This window comes from Sus scrofa, chromosome 2 (genome assembly GCF_054392235.1).
Source record: "Sus scrofa isolate SSC_HxYL_T2T_F1_AM1 chromosome 2, Sscrofa_HxYL_maternal_Yorkshire_Landrace_v2.0, whole genome shotgun sequence".
Taxonomy (NCBI): Eukaryota; Metazoa; Chordata; class Mammalia; order Artiodactyla; family Suidae; genus Sus; species Sus scrofa.
The window spans coordinates 102,690,376-102,714,774 of record NC_139384.1 but is presented as its reverse complement, the minus strand read 5'-3'; the positions used below and the strand labels follow the sequence as shown (position 1 = coordinate 102,714,774).

Below are 24,399 nucleotides of genomic sequence, written 5' to 3'. Positions count from 1 at the left end.
GAAATAGCCAAAGATATCTGAAAAAAAAAAAATGGAGCCGGAAGAATCAGGCTCCCGGACTTCAAACTATACTACAAAGCAACAACCATCAAAACCATATGGTACTGGCACAAAGACAGAAATATAGATCCATGGAACAGGATAGAAAGCCCAGAATTAAACCCATGCACCTACAGTCAACTAATCTATGACAAAGGAGGCAAGAATATATAATGGAAAAAAGACAGTCCCTTCAATAAGTGGTACTGGGAAAACTGGGCATAGAAAATAATGAAGTTAGAACACTCCCTAATACCATACACAAAAATATACTCAAAATGGATTAAAGACCTAAATATAAGACCAGACACTATAAAACTCTTAGAGGAAAACATTGGCCAAACACTCTCTGACATAAATGACAGCAACATTTTCTCAGATCTACCTCTTAGAGTAATGACCGTAAAAACAAAAATAAACAAATGGGACCTAATTAAACTTAAAAGTTTCTGCATAACAAAGGAAACCCTAAACAAAATGAAAAGACAACCCACGGAATGGGAGAAGATCTTTGCAAATGAATCGACTGACAAGGTATTAATCTCCAAAATTTATAAACACCTTCTGCAACTCAATACCAAAAAAACAAACCACCCCATCAAAAAAATGGGCAGAAGATCTAAACAAAATTCTCCAAAGAAGACATACAGATGGCCAAAAAACACATGAAAAGATGTTCAACATCACTCATTATTAGAGAAATGCAATTCAAAACCACTATGAGAGTTTGTTTTACTATTTTGGCTAGTGATGTACCTAGAGGAAAAGGTGAAACTCGTGCCCCAGCTTCAGCCACTCGAGATGAATTGAGCTGTACTGAACCGTTAATCTCTTTTCTCCCTGAAAAGACCCTTTTTGCCCCAGACACTGCTTCTACCAGGACCTCCATTCTCCTATTTTACTTCTTGAGTTCATAGACTAGGAATGTGTTGTGCCAACGGTGAACAGCTCAGGTCTGTTAGTGACTACAGGTTCCTCATTGCAGCCTGACCCATATCTCACCAGTGCCTCCCACTGGAAGTGGGCTGGAACTCTGTAAATCAGGCAAGGAGAATGAGAATGAGAAATGGCACATCTAGAAAGCTCTTCCCAAGCCTCTTCCATCATCATCAGCTCTTGAAGCTCCCCTCTGCATAACCTAATTCACGAATATTCACTGGGGTCTCAAAAACCCCTGTTCAGTTGAGGGTTTCCCAGGCTTTTTTTGTGTTGGAGTTTGATCGGTATGAATGCCTACTCAGCAACTTTCTGTCCTAGAATATCTCCAGTGCTGGATTCAGGGAGAGAGCCAGTTGTCTATGCTAGTTCACGATCCTGTCAGGAATTCATTAATTTTTCCCTTCTCTACCCCATGTTGAAGCTAATGGTTAGATTTACACAGACATAATACACAGACACATGCACGCATGCACACTCACACACACACATACTCACACACTTAAACATAATAGCCCTACATATCTTATTAGCACATAGCTTTGGAAGTTGATTTCGAAGTTTATTATGATTATTGGCTCTCATAAATAAGGGCAGAACACACAAAAGGAATGATCCTTTTCATTTAAATATAACAAAAACCAAAAATCAACCCCAAAAGCAACCATAGAGTTTTCTGGGTGACAAGTGCTATTCAGTTGCTACATGCATTAAATCATATAATTTTCCCATGTAAGAATTCTATTAAAATTCCTTTTACTAGGGAGGAAGTTAAATTTCAGAAAGCTTAGACAAGTTGTTCAAGATTGTATTGGTGGGAAGTGACAAAGTCCAAGCCTGAAACTGTCAGTACTTACCTGCCTTCTGCCTGGCCTTTGCCTGGGTTTTAGGCATTCTAGGTACAGATTATGTTTTTGAATAGTTACATCAATGCAGGGAGAATTATTCACTCAAAACACCTTAGGACATACTTTTAAGGCCATACTGTGTACCTACCACCCAATGGAATAATCAATAATTTCTTTGAAAGTAGATAAATAAGTGAAAATATTCTATTGCATATCCAGACATCCATCAAGGTCACAGGGAGTGATTTTGGAATTTGTGATGCAGACCCCTTTAGTAGACCATTAGTATCTTTAGACCTTCGTACAGGCAGAATAAACAGAATATGAGTCAGTTCACATTTTAGCCAACGTTATTGTACAAAGAGATTAAAAAATAAGGTTGGGTTGGGATGAATGGGGATGACTTGAAGCAAGCTTTGTGGTAGAGATGTTTCTAAAATCATGCCACAGGCTTCTTCCAAGGCTTAGTTTATTTCTCACAGTAATACAGATTCCTGGTACTAAATTCGAGTATGACCATGACAGTGAAATCTTAGCCCTTTTATTTATGAATTCCTTATTATTTCAAGCCTAATAGTGCTAGGTACACGAGAATTCAAAATCCTAAAACCTAGTAATTGTTAACAATGCCAGTCGGAGGTCCTGTCGTGGTGCAGCAGAAATGAGTCTGACTAGGAACCATGGGGTTTCATTTTCAATTCCTGGCCTCACTCAGTGGGTTAAGGATCCTGCATTGCTGTGGGCTGTGGTGTAGGCCAGTGGCTATAGCTCTAATTAGACCCCTAGCCTGGGAACCTCCATATGCCACAGGTGCTGTCCTAAAAAGACAAAAGACCAAAAAAATCAAACAATGCCAGTGACTCTCTGAATCACTTTTTGATTTCTGTTTTTCACTTGATGAAAGCAGTATTGATTTTTACTACTAAAAGTAGATACAAGAGTTCCCTTTGTGGCTCACCAGAAATGAACCCTACTAGTATCCATGAGGATGGTTTAATCCCTGGCCTCTATCAGTGAGTTAATAATCCAGCATTGCTATGAGCTGTGATGTAGGTTGCAGATGTGGCTTGATCCCATGTGACTGTGGCTGTGGTGTAGGCCAGCAGCTGCAGCTCCAATTAGACCCCTAGCCTGGGAACTTCTATATGCCACAGTATGGCCCTAAAAAGACAAAAAATAAATTAAAAAAATAGAAAGGAGATATAACCCAAGTTAGGTGCTGCTTTAGTCTCTGGAGTTCTAGCTCCTTGAGATACATATTCAGAGACTGTAAATATTAGAGCAAATAGGAATCCTTTAAAACATCACTTCTGATGATTTAGAGAGAAACGTGTACTCAAATTTTTTGGGGGGATGGTTATATAGTTTAAGCTTTAGAAAATTAGTGTATAGCTTATCAGCTGAAACTCTAGCAAAGAAAATTTGGCCATCTACAAGAGGGATAAACAAGATAATTGAAACAAGATAAAAGATAATTGAAAAAGGAATGTTCAGCAGTATCATGTATGGAATTTGGCTTCCAAAATGGGAGGAAACATGATTCATAGTGTCCACTGTTTATGTTATATATATTAGAAAGGTTTAGACTCTAAAGAGTCTTAGTTTGAAAAAAATAATGCTATACATAAGATAGTGGAAGAATATGGCTCTTTTGTAGCAATGTGCTCATCATTCAGTATTTCATTACTGAAATCAGGTCCCTTTTGGAGTTTACCTTTGACAAATCCCACAGATAAAATTCCAAAATCAATCTTTAGGGAACTAATTGAGGTAAAAGAGTAAAAAGTAAAGTTTACCTTCATGGTGGCTCTTCTTTAATTTGAGGCTCCAGTAAGAATGGGACATAAAATGTCTAACACAGAAATGAGAAAAGCAAACTTGTGTAATTTGTTTGGCAATGTTGGAGAAAAAAGAGATTACAGACCCAGACTTTAAAGCAAAAATGGTGTTTATAGGTTTGCATTGCAGGAGTGAAAGATGGGCCTGCCTGCCAGCCAGAGGTTAGAGACCACTCACCACATTTCTTTTAACTAATCCAAATTCCAAGTTTTCCTCATACCTGAGTAAGATAGAGAATTGCTTTGTGAGCACTGCTTGGCGAGGAAACATCAGAGACGGAAGATGAGACTTTGGGAAACTCATAATAGAGAGCAAGTCGAGCCCAGCCATATCTGCAGAGTTTTAGAAGTTTGAAAGGGCATTGATGACATGCAGATTCAGGATTACCTTTAACACATTTCCAACATTTAAAAATCTATAAATTCAGGGAAATAAAATATTTTAGGCCTTTTAATAAGTTTGCCTTGTGTTTGCCTGGGGTGGAAACACTTTAGGGATTGCTTTCATAGTTCCAATGACTTTTTAAATATGTGACATGAATATATTTTTAAAAAAAAATGATTCTAGAGGAGCTGGTTTCTTCCTGCACATCCTCTACCCATTTCAAATATTCACTCTCATACTCCCATCAGAGAGTGGAAAAACCCTTATCAATTATATGAATTTGAAGATTTTCTGATTTTCACTGGAAATGGTCTCCTCATTATTAATTTAATATTATAGAAGAGATTAAGGTTATTCTGATTTGTATTTGGTGAGAGGAGAGCTTTATGGCAATTTGTCAAGAATATCAAAACGGTATCTTTCTACTGAGCTTAAGATTTTATAAACATCATAAAGGCATTTTAAAGTGAATGGAACAATTATTAATATTTTCCATATGTGAAGAAAATATTTTTCTTACATAGTAGCATTTAATTGCTATATTGCATCAAAAGGAGATTTCTATTTAAAAATGAGAAAAATGTTGAAAAATGTGTTAGGTGACAGTTATGCTGCAGCAAACTATTGCAGGGTGATTTGGAATGCAAGAAAATGTGGAGAGAAACCATCAGTTAGAACATCTCCATATAATGAAACAAAAAGTATTTGGTGAAAAATTCTCCATGACCAGTATGTTCTTAAACAACCCAGGGCAGAGACTATACTATAAAGGTTCAGAGACTGAAGATACTTTTTGTTTTTATTTCTTGCCATGTTGTTGTCTTTGCCTTTTCTTACTCTATTACTCAAAGATCTCAAAGAGATTTGCATGTTCTATTTGAATGGACATTTTTTGAAGTCTAAAGCAGTTGAAACACATTAACAGTTATATTGACATTATTCATAGTAAGTCATTGAGGTTATTTTGACAAGATAATATTCTCATATTTCACTTTGATAAATCATACCTCCACATCATGATCAACCAAATGCTTTCAATACTTAAGTTTTGGGGACACAGTACCCTTTTCAAAGCTTGTTCGCAGATATTGCTTTATTAAAAAAAAAATAGTATACCATTAGAGAAAGATGTTTTGAAGCTAAGCTTGATAATATGCTCATTTTGTATTATTTTAAACCTTTACTAATAAATAAAAATGTTCCATTTTCAATTTGATATTGTCAACATCATTATCCTGAAAGCAATGAAATTATAGTTGATTATGCCTTGTCTCCCCAGATAAATTTACAAAGAAAAATGAGAGTTACTGGTGTGATTACTCAAGGAGCCAAAAGGATTGGAAGCCCAGAGTACATAAAATCCTACAAAATTGCCTATAGTAATGATGGAAAGACTTGGGCAACCTACAAAGTGAAAGGCACCAACGAAGACATGGTAAGACTTACATTACGTGCTTAATTTGAAAATAAATTCCCACTAATGATCATTGATTACCAAGCGACTACTGATTCTTGGCAGAAGCTTTATGTTGTTGGATATGTATTTATTATTCTTTTAATTAGACCAGTGGTGTGGAGAGGGTAAAAGTTATCTGGAATTATAACTGGACATTGGCTACCCCTTAGACTTTCTCGGACTCTAATTGGTGATCCTATAAACACTTTATCACAAGGCTGACATAGTCCCAGGTATAACAATTTGGTTTTATTTTAACAGTAGTTAGCTTTCAACTTAGTTTCATTGCTTTGACAGATTAGCACTCTTCCTAATCAAATAACTACAGATCAAAGCTATTTCTTAAGAAATAGTATAATTTTAAAAGAAAAATACCAAGTTACAGAAAAGATATGTATCTTGGGAGTTCCCGTCGTGGCTCAGTGGTTAACAAATCTGACTAGGAACCATGAGGTTGTGGGTTCGATCCCTGGCCTTGCTCAGTAAGTTAAAGATTTGGCATTGCTGTGGGCTATAGTGTGGGTCACAGAGGCGGCTTGGATCCCGCGTTGCTGTGGATCTGGCATAGGCCGGCGGCTACAGCTCTGATTCGACCCTAGCCTGGGAACCTCCATATGCTGCAGGAGTGGCCCAAGAAATGGCAAAAAGACAAAAAAGAAAAAAGAAAAAAAAAGAAAGAAAAGTATGTATCTTTAGGATTTCCTGTTGTGGTTCAGGGGTTAATGAACCCGACTAGCATCCCTGGCCTCACTAAGTGGTTTAAGGATCTGGCATTGCCCTGAGCTGTGGTGTAGGTCACAGATGCGGCCTGGATCCCATGTTGCTGTGGCTCTGGTGTAGGCTGGCGACTACAGCTCTGATTTGACCCCTAGCCTGGGAAACTCCATATGCTGTGGGTGTGATCCTAGAAAGACAAAAAAAAAAAAAAAAAAAAAAAAGAAGAACACATGTATCTTTGTATACTTTGTGGTGGAAGAAAAATTTTTATTTAGCAGAAATAAAATATTTTAGAGGAAATGGATATAATATTCAGTGTTGCCTTTGCCTTTTCATATGGTATTTCCAATTTTTAAATTAATTATAGCCAAAATTTGTAATTTTAAAAATATCAGGATCATAACTAGTTGCATTTAAAACTGAGTCATTAGACTAGACTCTAATAAATTTTATGATTTTTTAAACTACCTTCTTAGATTAATTTAAATAGGTTTTCTGATTACCAGCTTACATAAAAGATAAAATAAGAATGAGATTTAAAGGAATTAAAAGTATCACATTTTAGCACTTAAATTTTAGAGAGAAATTAGCTTTTCACTGGAGACATATATAAAGAATTATGAGTCTCTTATCTGGGACAGACTGATAAGGAAGTAATCTTGAGAAATCAGACCCTAAAACACCATAAATCTGATGAGAGCATTAAAGAAACTGCATAGGAGCCAATAGCAAAGATTGGTTCCCTAAAATAAAACAAAACAAACAAATAAGAAACTGTAATTACAAGCAGCAAAGTGAATAGACAGACCTATATCCCAGATTAAGTTGAAAGATTTAAGGCCATCAGAGTCGGGTACAGATTAAGTCATAGGTCACAGTGGTTTGTAGCTTTAATTGGCGTTTTATCTATAGGGTTTTATATTCACTGCTGATGGCAAGGTACTTCCTCAATGCTCCAGGCTCCTAAATTATTTAATCCAGTCTTTGAAAGATTATGTTGGATAGGATATAGGGTCAATATATGAAAGTAGGTTAAAAAAAAAAAAAGCACTATTGCAGTTAATAACTTTAAACTCTGTAATATCTCTTTACACAGGTATTCCGTGGAAATGTTGATAACAACACACCCTATGCTAACTCTTTCACGCCTCCCATAAAAGCTCAGTATGTAAGACTCTATCCCCAAGTTTGTCGAAGACACTGCACTTTGAGAATGGAACTTCTTGGATGTGAACTGTCAGGTGAATCTCATATTTCAAAGGGGTAGGGGGAAGCACATTTGTGTGTAGTCTGTAACTAACTTGCAATTTTTTCATATCCATAGATGTGCACTTCTGTGACAAAAATGTCTTGGGCTTGGTTCAGTGAAAAAGAGAAAGAGAATGTGTGTAGGATAAAGTTCTATAGCATACTACAAAATAGAATTAATGTAGGAGGGGCAATGTATTTTTTCGAGTGTTGTCAAAGAATGTACAACAAATTTTCACTGGAAACTTGTCAAATTTGAATGTCTTCTTGATTTTAATAGCAACTATGATTTATGTTTTATGACAAAATTTCGGTTAAAAATTGGAAGCTGCCTGACCCTATGAATTACAGTTACATTTAGGCTATATGGCATGATAAAGTAAGCTTTCTCTTTGTACGTATACCACAAGAATTTGGTTTTGTGTTCTGTTTTTAGGTTTTATGAAACATGAAAATGTGTCATTGCTTCCAAGGAGACAATACGTTAAAACCAAGATTGCTACTATAAATTCATTTTTATATCATTCTTATCCAGCACCCTGGGTGTTGTATAAACAGTGGTTTTTAGACACAGAGATAATCTATCAGAGGACTCAGATTTAAATAATCTTTATCTTCCTGGAGTATCAGGACAAGATATCAATTTGAAGATTTTATGTGTGGCTCTCATAGTAGTTCACTTTCAATTCAGCTAGTTTCTGAACTAAATAGAAAATCTTGTCTAGGCATTTCACTGTGCTATATTTTGGGTGGTTGTTCCTATATTTCTAACATCAACATTTATGAACTATCTCTGAGACTGTGGCCTGAAATTTTGTTCAACTTCTGTGTTTTTAGGAAAACTAAGAATTCATTTGTGACCCACTTTTTAGTGTAACCTCCAAGGATAAGACAGACTTTTATCCTATTTACAAAAATATTGTTTAGTTAAAATTCGGAGGATGTATCCTTACAAAGAGACAACTGAGAGCTTTTTATTCATTTCAGAAGGTTGCATATAGGTTAAAATGTACACTTTGTATCTATTTCCCTTCTCAGCTTTATTTGTTATGTTAAGAAAGGGAATGACTTTTAAGGAAATACAAGTTCCTATGAAAAATAACCGAACTTTAAATGAATCCAGGAATTAGAGATATTTGGGCACATGAGTGAATCTGATTTATGAATTACAGTTTCATATTATATATGAGTGTCTTTTATGAAGCAATCACCATACAGTTTTAGTACCATTAATTATCCTAATGGGGGTGTTTTCCTTATTTTGGTAATTCAAACTGGCTTATTGACTACCAATAAATCTCAGCAGAGTTATTGCTGTACAGTGTTTATATTGCATGTCACTATTTCACCACAGCCCAGTGTCATCCCTAAGTCATTCATCATAAAGCAATCAAGAGGAAGCCACAATATGATGAGGTTTGCTGCAAGTCCTGTGCCTTTTAAGTTGCCTCAACATCACCTTCCCGATTTTTCAGTCTTTTGATTCATAAGAGCCAGTCTCTCAGACAGGGCACAGTTACACCCCTAAGATATGAATATATTTTATTTTCAAGTTTGATGAGAGTGTAACACTTGACAATTTAGAGATTTTTATGTTTTCAAAAAGAAGCCAGATCCCCATCTCCTAACCCCAGAAATTGATTTTGAAAAGGGCATGCGGAGAATAATATCTCTCAATGAATGATTTTAAAAGCTAGGACACCTCACTATAGAAATAATCAATTTTGTTGTTTATACTTCATTTTGTTCAGCTGCTTCATGCTGGTAAAAGAGTTAATTTATACATATGAAATCATACATATGAGAAGGGAAACTTGTGGTGTCAGGCAAATTGACAGAGAGGTTAGCTGTAACACTTGGAAATAAACAGTAGTATAATGTGCCAAACTATTTCCCACAATCCCATGCAACCACTGTAAAGCCCATGGCTGTCTTATTGTATTCAATAAACTGTTATAAGATCTCTCAGCCTGCCTAGAAGATCAGCAGTTAATCTTTTCCCAAACACTTAGAAAGAAAATTCCCTAAATTCTCTGAAAGAGAGGTGACTTAAGATGTTCAGAATGAAATGAATTATGAACATAATTAGTACAGGGATAATTGTTTCTTTGACCAATTATTCAGCACTTCCTCTGGGCTAAGTGCTAGGCAAGAGTGGGCAATGAAATGAGTTCTATAACTAAGAAGAAATGGTCAAAGTGAAGGTATCCCTTATCTATCCATTACTTCAAATATTATATTATATCACAAAAGGGAAACAAACAAAACCAAAAACTTTTATTTTCCTTGTGTCTCTTCTGCAAGCCGAGCAGTTTTACAAAGATTCCAGTGCAAGGTGTAATCTAGGTAGAGGGTTTAGGGTAATAACAGAGGAACAAGTCATAAATCCATAATACAGACAATGTATGTTAACTTAGAACTGCTTGAGGACAGACAGCATGCTATTAACATTTTAGAACTTTCCAGAATCTTTGAGATTGGTCATGAAGTTTTTCTTTTTGAGAATTTATATTTAGGATTTAGAACTATTTATATCATAGGACTTGAAATATAGGTTTCCTATGCTTACAACTCTACAAGATTTAATCTAAGACATCCAGTTGGCTAATCCTGCAGGTTGGTTTTTGTCAAATTTGCATAGGATAGGAGTTTCCTAGAAGGTGGAGGTGAAGGTAAACATGGAGAAGCCTCAAGAAGGAAAGTTTGATCTAGAGTGACTAGGACAGAAAACAAGTAATTGTAGTTAAGAATTATTTTTATCAATGAAGAGTTCTAAACCACCTCTCTCAGAGCCTGGACTTAAAATGGTCTTGTTTTAGAAACTGCAGCCAGTCATTGGATATTCTTTAGTGTTCATGTATATGCTAATTTTGGGACATAATATTGTCATATGTTGGAATGATCTTTTTTGAAAAATAAAAATAGCTAACATTTACTTAATGCTAGCTATATGCCAGAACTGTTTACAAATATGTTATTAATTAATTTCTTAGAACACTTCTTTGAGATAGTTTTTATTATTATCACCACTTTGCAGATGAGAAGACTGAGGCACAAAGTGATTAAATAATGGTTACAAAGCCACAGAGCTAGTAAGTAGGGCACCAGAAGAGTTTGAGGAGATGCCATTGATAAGAGAAATCTCCTCTTTTATCTTGGCTTTCTTGATGATCAAACTTACTTTGTATGTTCCTTGGTCAAAATATAAAATTTTACATTTAGAAGGCTCAACCACTGGATAATATGATAATAGAGTAATGCTTCCTATTACAACTCTTGTGAATGTAATTTTCCCACAGTTGCAATTCAAAATTGGGAAATCTTATGTATATGCACAAACACACACACACACACACACACACACACACACACACACAGTTTTTCAAGGACACTCAAACAGAAATGTTGCAAGATATCAAACCTGAAAATACATATGGCAGATCTGAGAATCTTCAAAAGATAGTCAACACTACAGCCTATTGTGTATGATTGAAACATGGTTTATATAGAGGCTTGTCCAATAATTATCTTTACTAGAAATAGCTTATTATTTTCTGTTATTTATTAGTTTAAATACTACACTAGCACAATGTGGAACACATGGTATACACAGAATAATATTACCTTCCTACCTCTCACAAGAAGGCTTGTTAGTGCTATAGGAATCAATGATAATGACTAATAGTTTTCCTGGAAAACAAAATGCTGTCCAGTTTAGAATATACTATTGGAGTAGTTTGTGAAAAATGCCTTTGCACTGAGGGAATTTTCATTTGCAGTATTATGGAAACAAATAAGAGAAAACCAAATATACTTTTGGACAAAATGTTCCATTTTTAAAGACAAAATGAAACTGTTGAAAACCAGGGAACAGTCATGAGGCGATCAGTAATGAGACAGGAGAGAGCATTTCAGCATTGTTTTCATTTTGCAAAATCATCTATCACAGAAAAGTAGTTTGAATTGTCTTTCTTGTTTTCAATTTTTCCAAAATATATTCAGACAAAATAGCTTGAATTGGCTATTTTGCTTTTCGATTTTGTTCCAGATTTATTTCTGATTATAGCCCTTTTTTTTAAATTTAGATGCTCTTTCTTTGGGGGAATGAATAGCATTATGCTTAATCTTCTCTTGCCTATCCAAAATGAATGCAGAAAACTTCCAGGGTGATAAATCATTTTTCTCATGGAGCCCTTCTCATTTTCTTCCAGGCTGTTCTGAGCCTCTGGGGATGAAATCAGGACATATACAAGACTATCAGATCACTGCCTCTAGCATCTTCAGAACACTCAATATGGACATGTTCACTTGGGAACCAAGGAAGGCTCGGCTTGACAAGCAGGGCAAAGTGAATGCCTGGACCTCCGGCCACAATGACCAGTCACAATGGTTACAGGTAATATTTTCTAAAAATGTCTCACTATCTACTGTTCCTCTTCCTTAGAATATTTCCTCTTGGTTGGGTGAATGTCAGAATCATTACTGTCATACTAATTTAAATGTGCCTTCCTCTTTTGCTTAACTAAATTGATAAAATAGAAATGCCTTATGAATCCAATTCTTTGTGCTGTTTTTACTCTGATGTTGATTTATAGATGTTCCTGTCAGATTGATGCAGAAGGGTGTACCATATCATACTATGTATAGGTCAGTTTCATTGATTATGAGACCATTTGCATTTGAACTCTCATCTGTTCTAATGCTCTGTGTCAATATTGGTTTGAAAAAGCATCACAGCAGGAATCCAAACTGCCTTGAAACCATGTCACTGACCTACGGGTTGTTCTCATAAAATCATGACTCATGACTTATTAGCTCTTTACCTGTGGTTGCTAAGCAATGGAGTGATTTGATTACGTTCTCATAAGAGAGCTTGCTTATAGAAGGAAAGCATAGACGCTGCAGAGTCTGTTTATCATTTGCAAATGAAATAGGTTACACTCAGTGCTTTTTAAAACAATCTTCCTGAAATGCACTTACTTGTGGAGTGCTTTCAAGTATGCACAAATTTGTTAATGTCTTCTGTGGCAAAGAAGAGTAAGACAGCTTAATTCCATAATGAGGTCATTTTATTTGAAAGATAGGAGTTCTACTCGTACTGATTTTTATGCTGTACTTATGAATTTCAGAACTGTGGTGCTTCATTGTACTTCTGAAATCATGAAAACAATTAAAATAGCAAATGTTACCCCTCATTTAACCAGATTCGCTATGTGCAAAACTGTTCTTACCAAGTCACCTGAAATTTCCTCTTCTCAGTCTCTTTCTTGGGCTTACTTTTCCTATTCTCACAGAAATGGTCACATTTTTTCTTTCCTTTCCCCTAACATTCTATCGGGATATTTATTGATCTGAAGCTTTATTAAATTCTTTCATTACTGCTCATTATGAATAATTGTTTATGTCTCTTTCCTTTTACTCTTCTATGAGATAGTATATTTATCATCCCAGAACCCAGCCTCATGGCCTTGTCTTATATGTAGCAATAGTAATACTACTAAATTAAATCATTCTCTGGACAAATATTTGTGACGCACCATGATAAACAGTGGTGGCTCCTGAGTGCACAGCACACTGTTCATGTTCCTAGGACATTACCTCTTTCATAAACCATTCCTTTTATTCAATGTGCATGACACCATACTTCATTTTTCTTTGTCCTTCTAGCCGGTACCTCCCACCGTCCTTCAGGCCACCTTCCTCTGCCTGTCATCTACCTGACAACTCCACGCACTTCCACCAGTTCCACACACGCATGTTAACTAAACTGAGCAAGTCCCAGTTGTTTCAACTACTGAAGAAAGGATTCAAATACTTTAAAATTATTTCACTTCTCACCATCCCCACTGCCACTTCCAAGATCCAGGCTACCACCCCTTTTACACCAGGGTTTTTGCACAAGAAGCCTCCGAACCAGCCTGCTGGTTTCTGGTCTTACTCTCTAAAAACCTATTTCCCAAATTGTAACCATTGTGATTTTTTTTTTCCTAAAGTGTAAATATAATTATCTTACTCTTTAAAAACAAAACAAAACAAAAAACCCTTCAATTGCTCCCTTTCAGCCCTAGAATAAAATGCAGATTCCTTAATATAGCCCAAAAGTCTTAGCATGATTTGGCCCCATTCATTTCTTACCAGTTTCTTGAGCCAAATCCCCTCTTTCTCTTCCCATTTCTTTCTAAATGTCCTTTTCCTAGAGGAAAAGAATGGAAAGAGCACCTCGGCCCTCAACATCCCCAGCCTTCTGTTGGTTAAATCCTTCAACTAGAGTTTAGATGCACTTTCCTGCTGGCAAATCTGGCTTCAGTTCTCTCCTGAATACGACTGTGTCTCCTGTAATTCTCTTGCTGCCACATTATCATACTCTACTGGAAATTGTGTTTTATGCTAGATTATTTGCTCCAGGAAGTATGGAACCATGTCTGTCTTTATTTTCTCAGTCTGTTGTCAATACCTGTTGCAACACCTGAGGCATGGTAGGCATTCAGCAAATACTACTGAATGAAAAAAAAAAAATGAATGGATAGATCAAAGTATTGATCAAGTTATTGATTTGGGCCTATACTGCATGTAATCTTAGTCCCCAGTTTAAGAGACTAACTGCTAGTGTCCTCAAATTTTTAAATATTGGAAAAGGAAATCTAAAAGTTCATATTAAAGGTCTGACCTTTTTAGTAAAGGAAACTGAATTTTTATAATACATAGCCTTTAGGAAGTTTTCAAATTCTTAATTAGAAGAAACCACGGAAAATGTCCTTTCTGTTTGTTAGACTTGAATGGTGAAATTAAACTTGTTCTTTGCCACTGTATAATATTTTTAAAATTGGAAACATTCCAGTCATATTTCAGATTAACTGGGCATGGCTAACATTATTTGTGAGTCATAATGCCATGTGGAATAAGACAAAATATTTTACACCTCATAAGTAACACAGACAGGATGGTAGACTCTAGAAATATCCACATAAAGGTATTGCCAATGGCAAATTTCTTTAGATATATAAAAATAAAACAACTATTTGTACATGGATCAGAGTGTAATGTTCAATGCAAACCTCCATCCATCACTTTTCTTTAAGATGGCTTTTCATCTGTCTTCTTAAAGTCACTTGCGTGGTGAAATTGATTCATTCTGTTGGTGACAGATTTTCTGTCAATTCAAGGACCAGTTCTTCAAGTATATGTCTACTTTTTGTTGTGTCACAAAATATTCAGAATCTCCAAGGCAAGGTAAACCAACATCTTTACTTATTTTTATTTTTTCTTTTTTGACATCATGCGAAAAAATGCTCCAAAACTGTAACTAATTTTAGTATTTTTTTCCTCAAGAGAATATAATCTGTTCAAGTGTACATTGTTATATTTGCTTGTGTCTTTGTTGAAAAGAAGATTAATATTTTTATAGATAATGTATAGGAGAATTTGAGATTTTAATTGTTGATAAAGAACCAATTGTTATCCTTATCTGAGGCCTCTGAGTTTATCAGTTTTGGCTCTATTCTTAACTAAAGTACATCAATTCTGAGAAATAGTTCTTCAGAAAAGAAACAATATCATTTAAATTCTCTTCCTCGGAGTTGCCATCATGGCGCAGTGGTTAATGAATCCGGCTAGGAACAATCAGGTTGCAGGTTCAATCCCTGGCCTTGCTCAGTGGGTTAAGGATCCAGCGTTGCTGTGAGCTGTGGTGTAGGTCACAGATGTGCTCAGATCCTGAGCTGCTGTGCCTCTGGTGTAGGCTGGTGGCTACAGCTCCGATTGGACCCTAGCTTGGGAACCTCCATATACTATGAGAGAGGCCCAAGAAATGGCAAAAAAGACAAAAAAATAAATAAATAAACAAATAAATTCTCTTCCTTAATGATCAAACTCCTGCTTATTGTATTTTAAGAAATTTCTTTTATATGCCAACTATACATGTAACACTCTAATAATGAGAGTTTTACTTCAGTTTGATGTTCTTTTTCCAAAACCTAATCAGGTAATATCTGGAAATACAATTGTTGTAAATGAAACCCCCCCAAAAAACCCCTTTACCCAATTGTGATATATTTTAAGGAATTCTTATACATTCCTTTAAGGAATTCTTACGTATTCAAATATCAGTTAACATTTTATTCTTATTATCATGCTAATGTTTCTTCCAGTCAAAATCTGAGAAGTTTCTTGTGGATTTTTTTAGAAGTGATCTTGCTTAACTGGTTAGCTTCCCTGAGCTACTTACTCGCTATTCCTATATAAACATGGCAAACATGTGTGAAGTCCACGGGCAGGCCTAAGTAAATGGTATTTCTCAGACCTCTGAAAAAACATTGTTCCATCACTTATGTTTGACGGTCTCTTAAAATTTGAAAAAGAAGTTTCTACCAATGTGTTTTCCAAAAACTTATATAAGTTGAATTGCAGTTTCTGCCTTTATTCCCTATACCTAAGTTGAAAGGTCATAAGGCAATCATTCCTATAGTTGGATATGCTTCATACATGGTCAGACTAGAGTTTAAGTCCTGTTGTAAAATAAAGAGATGTTTAATTTACAGAAATTTTTTTTTAGAATCAAACAATTGTTATCTCTTATTGTTAGTTTCTAAATGAGAAATTTGGTTGGGATTAAGTAAAACAAATGACAGAACAGAGGAAGCACACAGTGGATACCCAGCAACGAGTAACTCCCTTCTTTCTCTTTCTGGTGGCTTCTGAAACCCTGGGAGAGCATTAGCTGACACCACCAATTATAACCAAGAATGAAGATGTACATATATATTTTTGCTACTTCCCCAAAAGAAAATTTCCAATGAAACTATGAAATGTAATATATCCTGAGATCAGCTGCAAACTGTGAGCAGTGTTGATAAATTACATAGATTTGCATTGGCAAACAAACATTTTAAATATTTTTATCTGGGTAGCATCAGTTATTTTTCAGATGGTTTACCTGAGAAGAGTAAGAATATTATTAATAACTTAAAATGAACATTTTGTTATTTGGCAATGTTCTCTACTAAAATTACACTCTTTTTGGATTGGCTGGGTGGTGGTGTTGTTTTGTTGTGGTCTTTTTTGTCTATTCTAGGCCCACACCCGCAGCACATGGAGGTTCCCAGGCTAGGAGTCTAATCAGAGCTGTGTGTTTTTAATGTTCATTTTCAGTGGCTTTTCAACAGAAGGAGTAAATTTATTTATGCTCAAATTATACAAACTGATTTAAATGCAGCATGGAGTTGAGATATTGAGTGACCGTCTACCAGGAGTAGGAGCATCATTGATGATAATCTTATAAATTGTGAAGAAATGTTTTTTGCTATAGTAGATGCAGCTAAACAAGGAGTACTCTATGAATTAACTCAGATTGATTAAAAATTTTTTAGAAATAAGACACCATAGATTCTCTAATAGTGAATACCCTGTATAATGTAGTCATTGTCCAATTTATTGGTGGTGACTTTAGAAAATGCCTAAGTCACTGTCCATAATTGAGTCTACTAAAATTTGTTTCAGATTTTGTAAAGGGTAGCATAATATAACTAATAGGAAGAAAAATGTCACAGTGTTACCTGGGAAATGACCTTTTGGTCTCTTTCATGAGATATTTGGTAATTTAGAGTAGTCTGCATAGTATTTCAACAAAATTAGTAGAATTAATAGAATTGTAAGACTGTACATTTTAATGCCGACCTTTGTCAAAATTGCAGCTGACCCTTCACAGCTTCATTTCAATACTAATTTTGTGGAAATATGTAAGAAGGCAATTGAATTTAGGTTTTCAAATTAAATAAGCCTTATTTAATTTGGTCCATTTCAGATTTTTAAAAGGGAGTATTCTAGTCATAAATATTATAACTTCTTTAAAACCATTAACTTTCCTTTCCCTCTGGACAATTTTATTTACCAAAGAGCTCAAGGAAAAGTTTTTAAGGATCAAGGGACCTCTAGGGCACTGGGAAACCTTTGGCAATGTGAAGCGCTATTCTGACTTCCAACTCACTATTTCCATAATTCATATATAGTAAATAGTAAGCCTGCTTGGGTTCAGTTATCAAGCAGACCTGAAAGAGGTCACATAAACAAACAATTTGTGTAGGATTGTGAAACATCTTCCATCTTTCATAAATGGTAATATATTTGGAGTATATGAAGTGAATCAAAGGATGTCAATACTTTGCTTGGATTATAAATGCATTTTTAAATTATTTTATAATTTTATAATATCAAAGGGAATCTCCATGATCCAATTAGGAAAAAAAACACTTAATAAGCCTAATAAAATTGAATAAGCTATTTATACAGAAAGTACTGTGCTAGCAAAGGAAAGTGCTCTCAGCATCAGGGTAGTTGTACTGAGTGCATAATTTGAACTCCAAAAATGTAGTTTTGAAGGCTGACAAATCACATCAATACTCTGGGCTCGGTTTTTGCTCTTTTTCTAAAATGGGGAAGGTTGCCTGGCAGTTATCTTTTTCGAAATATCTACATTTTAGAAAAAGAGTTTTTCAATGCTATAATCTTAGTGCTAAAATTATAGTATCTAAATGATGATTGGCCAAATCAAAAGTAATCAGAAAATTACCAGGCCTACCAGATCAATTTCTGGTGAAGTTAACAGAAAGACATTGTATAACTGAATTAGGTTAGGGATATAGCCATTTAACTTTAAAAATAAACTTTTAAAAAGTTAACATTTATATTATGCATATTATATCTACTCAATTCCCCAAATATTGCCCTTACCTTTCTACCCATCCTAATTTTGAGTCATTTCTTTGTGTTATATCTCTATAAACAAGCTTGAAAGGAAAGAATTCCCTAAAATAAGGCAATGAGATGTATCAAGCCATTAGGAAGTACTAATACATTAGTATTTATATACAGCACATCATAAAAAATACACAAAGTAATAGTTCTGGTGGTAGGAAGGAATAGATTAGATTAAGTTCAGGGTGCAGTTTTGAGAGGGTAAGCCTCAGTGGTATGCAAAAATTGGACAGAGGCTTTGTGGTTTAGAAGTGCTTTTAAACATCTTCATAATTTTAAAAATTCAAATATATATTTTTGAGACACCTACAACAACAAAATATAATATCAGGTGCAAGGAACCGAAAGATATATTCAGCACTGTGTCTGCCTGCAGATATGATTGCTAATGCCCTAATTGTCATAGATTTACCACTCCAAAAGCAATAAACAGAAATGTGGGAAGTTGGATACTTCTGCCTAGAAGCCATATCTGAAACCACTGAAAAACTGAACAGCAGGACTTCTAAAAATTGTACGTGCCTAGCAGGCTCATTCATGTTTTTATGATAATGAGAATTGAATGACTTCTGATTCCTTTGTGTGCAAATGAATTTTAATTTGACATATTAGTTATCTTTTATATTAACAGAATATAGCTACAAGAACAGGGACTATTCTCTTCTAAAAATATGTACAGAAAATATGCCAAAGAGTAAAAATTAGAACTTGGGAATACTGTTTCCAAAAAGATAAGCATTTATAAAGGCTTTCAAATAAAATGGGAATCAGGTTGAATTGGTGATCTCATTTTGTCTTTAAAGCAGTCCTGTCAGTGACTAAGTTATGTCCATTATATGAGGTTACAGAGAGTCTGGAAGGCTTCCTATAGACTGCACAGCAGTACAGGGGAATTCGACACACCAGGGAGTTTACCCAGCGATTTTTACCACAATATTTGGTAGACCGTTGAGTGAGCGAAGTGACTCCTTTTTCAGGGGATATGTGTTGGATTGGGAAGTTCTTGTAAAACCCCATGCTAACCATGGCTATACCTTTCTTGAAGGAGTATTTCCATGGATCCAGCTTGCCCTCTAAATTTGTTTTCACACTGTAAAAATTGAATACTCATACAATTGAATACAAATATGTTAACTATTCAGAAAAGGTCATTTTTTTTTCTTTTTTCTTTTTTTTGGTTTAAAGTAAAGCAGAAGTTCCCATAGTGGCACAGTAGAAATGAATCCGACTAGGAACAATGAGGTTGCAGGTTCGATCCCTGGCCTCGTTCAGTGGGTTAAGGATCTAGCATTGCCATGAGCTGTGGTGTAGGTCACAGCTGCGGCTTGAATCCCACATTGCTGTGGCTCTGGCGTGGCTCTAGGCTACAGCTCTGATTAGACACCCCCAGCCTGGGAACCTCCATATGCTGCGGATGCAGTTCTAAAAAGACAAAAAGACAAAATAATATAAAATAAAATAAAATAAAGTAAAGCAAATAGGAAATAGGATGGAAATTCTAGCATTTTCTTCCTGCAACTCTATGGCCTGTCCTTGGTGCACATACCACACTTTAGACAACAATTTTCTGCCCAACATTCTTGGTCATAGTTAGGCTCACCTATTTTGGTTATTTTGGTTTATTCTAGAGACCTTTGTAATTTTTCTTTGAGGCCAGTGTTGCTATGATGACTAGATCAGTACAATTTTCATTTACATTCATGATTAAGGTATCTTTCCTTTATGAAGTATTTATTTGCTAGCTAATGTCAACATAAAATAAAATTATTTGTAGCAAAAATTGCATTCATTTTCTCTTTCACATTAAATTAGCATTTCTGTGAGGAAACCAACGCCCCAGTGAAGTGACTTTTAAGTTTCTGGTGTCTTTGTTTTATGCTGCTATTATAGTTCTTTGGTGTAGCATGTCTCCCTGAAAGTGTCGATCCATCCAGCCATGCCTGTTTCTGTATTAACCTGTGGTTAGAACCTTCTCTCATATCCTTGAAGATGTGCCTATGGGCATATCTGCCTACCAATTAATTAGCTTCCAATTAATGACTTGCTGGAATTAGTGTGTATGTCAGAGAAAAATAGATAACAATTTTCTTGGCCAGGGCAGATTGTGGCTTCAGTATCAAGGCCAACCAGAGTTTTCACTTCTTAACTCATCACCTAGACTCCTTGCCCAGGTCTGTCAAGATTTCCAACACCTCACCCTCCCTCAAGCTTGCCCGCTATTCTCTGTGACTGCCCTCCTTTTGTGCCCTCTGCCCACCTGAGCTTTCTTGCTTGATTTATCTATTCTTTGTTCTTGCATGCCAGCTCCAGCCTGCCTTTGGAAGATTGCTTGCCTATTTATCATCAGCTCATTCTCATCTCTGTGGAGTTTCAGCTCTGCCCTTGCTCCAAAGGGCCAGCTTGCTGCCATAGATGAGCTCAGTCTTAGTTCTCTTAGCTCATGGCCCTGGCACTCAAAATTTATGTTTTTCAAAATGCTTCTTTTCTTCAGATAGGTCCACTACTAGAATCCAGTTCTCCTGACTATAGACCCAGAGTTTCCAAAAGCTCCTCTCCTTCTCAATCTGATTATGAACCAATGAAATCAGGATAATGTATATCACTCTTTCATTCTAAAAATACAGGTACTCTAAAGCAAATTAGATTCCCTTTCTCTCCAAATGATCAATTTTGTCAGCATTTTCCAAAATGTGCCCTGAAAAACCCTGCTTCTATAAGGTTCTCAAAAAAAAGGGAAAGAAAGAAAAAAGAAGATTCTATGCTAAAATACATTTAGTAAAGCCTGTATGTTCATCTCTGTTCTTACTTATTCAGATGAATATTAACATAGGTTGCCTAAGAATCCTATAGGAAAGAGATTTGTTTTATTTGGTGATTTTCAACTTATTTGATCACAGAGTGATTTTTAAAAATAAGTACCTTAACATGCCCAGGAACCACTTTAGAATATTCTGTATTAATTAAATTGCATTTCTGTAATATTTTGCTATTTTCAAAAGACTTTTCTACTGATCTATATCTTTACTGTAATTTGGACACATACAAATTATTTATGTAAAGTATTCTGTCATAAAGCATGTAAAAACAATGGGGTTATATGACTTAATCCTGCAACTATCAGAACTTGATTACAAAACACAATCTCTCTTTTCCATTGAGTGCCATTTTTTTCATGGCTATTTGCATCTGACATTATGTAGAATTAAGTCTAACCTTAGTAGCCTTTTTTCCCCCCCATGAACTTTTCCATTATTTTTCCAATATAGCAAAATATGTGTATTTGGAAATATGATTTTCCAATTCACTGCATTCTTCTGTTTTTATGATAGACCTACTCAATATCACAATTTTATCAACATATTGCCCATATATGTACAAACAAAGCCTGTAAAAGTGCCTAAATGGATTCAAAGCATTATTTTCATTTTCTCTTTAGAAAAAATATTGCAGGGAATTCCTTGGTGGGTTTTTGTTTGTTTGTTTTTATGCAATTTTTATTTTTTCCATTATAGTTGGTTTACAGTGTTCTGTCAATTTCTATGTACAGCAAAGTGACCAAGTCACACATATATACATATATTCTTTTTCTCACATTATCCTCCAACATGTTCCATCACAAGTGACTGGATATAGTTCCCTGTGCTATACAGCAGGATCTTATTGCTTATCCACTCCAAATGCAATAGTTTGTATCTATTAAATCAAGATTTCCAGTCCATCCCACTCCCTCCCCCTCCCCCTTGCCAACCACAAGTATGTTCTCCAAGTCCATGAGTTTCTTTTCTATGGAAAGATTCACTTGTGCCATATAATAGATTCCAGATATAAGTGATAGCCTATGGTATTTGTCTTTCTCTTTCTGACTTGCTTCATTTAGTATGAGAGTCTCTAGTTCTATCCATGTTGCTGCAAAAGACATTATTTTGTTCTTTTTTATGGCTGAGTAGTATTCCATTGTGTATATAGACCATGTCTTCTTAATCCACTCATCTGTTGATGGACATTTAGGTTGTTTCCGTGTCTTGGCTATTGTGAATAGTGCTGGCAATGAAAATACAGGTGCATGTATCCTTTTCAAAGAAAGTTTTCTCTGGATATATGCCCAAGAGTGGGATTGCTAGGTCATATAGTAGTTCTATATCTAGTTTTCTGTTTTCTATTTTACTGTTTTCTGTAGTAGTTGGACTAATTTACATTTCTACCAATAGTGTAGGAGGTTTCCCTTTTCTCCACACCCTCTCCAGCATTTGTTATTTGTTGACTTGCTAATGCAGGTCATTCTGACAGGTGTGAGGTGCTACCTCAAAGTAGTTTTGACTTGCATTTCTCTAATAATTAGTGATGTTGAGCAATTTTTCATGTGCCTCTTGGACATCTGTATATGTTCTTTGGAGAAATGTCTATTCAGGTCTTTTGCCCATTTTTTCAATTGGGTTGTTGGGTTTGTTTTTTCTTTTTTTTTTTTTTTTTTCTTTTTTTTTTTTTTTTGCTGTTGAATTGTATAAGTTGTTTGTATATTTTAAAGATTTAGCCCTTGTCAATTGCAACCTTTACCAGAGTGGGTATAGAAGGAACATACCTTAACCTAATAAAACCCATTTATTACTTTCTCAATGGAGAAAAGCTGAAAGCCTTACCACTAAAATCTGGAATAAGACAAGGATGCCCACTCTCACCGCTTTTATTCTACATAGTATTGGAAGTCATAGCCACAGCAATCAGACAAGCATAAGAAATAAAAGGCATCCAAACTGAAAGAGAAGAAGTAAAATTGTCACTTTATGTAGATGACATGATACTGTATATAGAAAACTCTGATAACTCCACACAAAAACTACTCCACTGATCAATGAATTCAGCAAAGTAGTAGGATACAAGATTAACATTCAGAAATCGGTTGCATTTCTGTATACTAAAAATGAAATATTAGAAAAGGAATATAAAAATACAATGCCTTTGAAAATCACACCCCAAAAAATTAAATACCTAGCAATAAACCTGACCAAGGAGGTAAAGACATATGCTGAGAACTGTAAAACATTAATCAAGGAAATTAAAGATTATTCAAAAGATGGCAATATATCCCATGCTCCTGAGTTGGAAAAATTAATACCATAAAAATGGCCATACTATCCAAAGCAATCTACAGATTCACTGCAATCCCTATCAAATTACCCATGACATTTTTCACAGAACTACAAAAAAAAAATCCAAAAATTTATAGGGAACCACAAAAGACCCAGAAGTGCCAAAGCAATCCTGAGGAACAAAAACCAAGCTGGAGGCATAACTCTCCCAGATTTCAGACAATATTACAAAGCTACAGTAATCAAGACAGTGTGGTACTGATACTAAAACAGACATACAGAACAATGGAACAGAAGAGTGAACCCAGAAATAAATCCAGACGCCTATGGTCAGTTAATCTGTGACAAAGGAGACAACATAAAATGTGACGACAGTCTTTTTAGCAAGGGAAACCTGGACAGATGCATGTGAATCATTGAAACTGGAACACATCCTCACACCGTGCACAAAAATAAACTCAAAATGGCTTAAAGACTTAAATATAAGGCAATACATCACCAAACTCCTAGAAGAGAACACAGGCAAAACATTCTCTGACATCAACAGTACAAATGTTTTCTCAGGTCAGTCTCCTTAGGTAACAGAAATAAAAGCAAAAATAAACCAATGGGACCTAATCAAACTGACAAGCTTCTGTATAGCAAAGGAAACCATTAAAAAAAAAAAAAAAAAGACAACCTACCAACCTACCAAATCAGAGAAAATAGTTCCTTAGTGGTTTAGTGGTTAGGACTCAGGCATTTTCACTGCTGTGGCCCGGATTCAATCCCTTTGGGGAACTGAGATCCCACATCAAGCTACTGCATGCCATAGCCAAAAATAAATATAAAATTAGAAAAGAAAGAATGTTTCACATAAGCTACAGGTAGCCCAGGTGTGCCTGTAGAATAGTCCACCCTTGTCATGAATAAAATGGGCTCTATATATTGACCACTCTAATCATGGAAGGTAGCATGTAAATAGTTTTGCTTATTAAGGAACAGTTCCTGTCAGCTAAGAGGCTTATTAGCTAGAAAAGTTTACATAAGCACTCAAATGTTATTTGTCAACTCAAGCGCTTAGAACATTTCTCATTGGTTTAAAAGTACATTTGAT

The 24,399-nt window shown here is 35.3% G+C and overlaps 1 protein-coding gene across 2 annotated transcripts in view; it reads left to right on the top strand.

Moving 5' to 3' along the window:
• The window catches only part of EDIL3 (EGF like repeats and discoidin domains 3), a 431,432-nt gene that overhangs the window by 308,545 nt on the left and 98,488 nt on the right, over window positions 1–24,399 (top strand). For both annotated transcript variants that reach the window (XM_021084514.2, XM_005661542.4), the window contains 3 exons: window positions 5,326–5,481; window positions 7,316–7,460; window positions 11,679–11,863. In XM_021084514.2, the coding sequence (XP_020940173.1) occupies window positions 5,326–5,481; window positions 7,316–7,460; window positions 11,679–11,863 (486 nt within the window). The remainder of the gene's footprint in view (window positions 1–5,325; window positions 5,482–7,315; window positions 7,461–11,678; window positions 11,864–24,399) is intronic.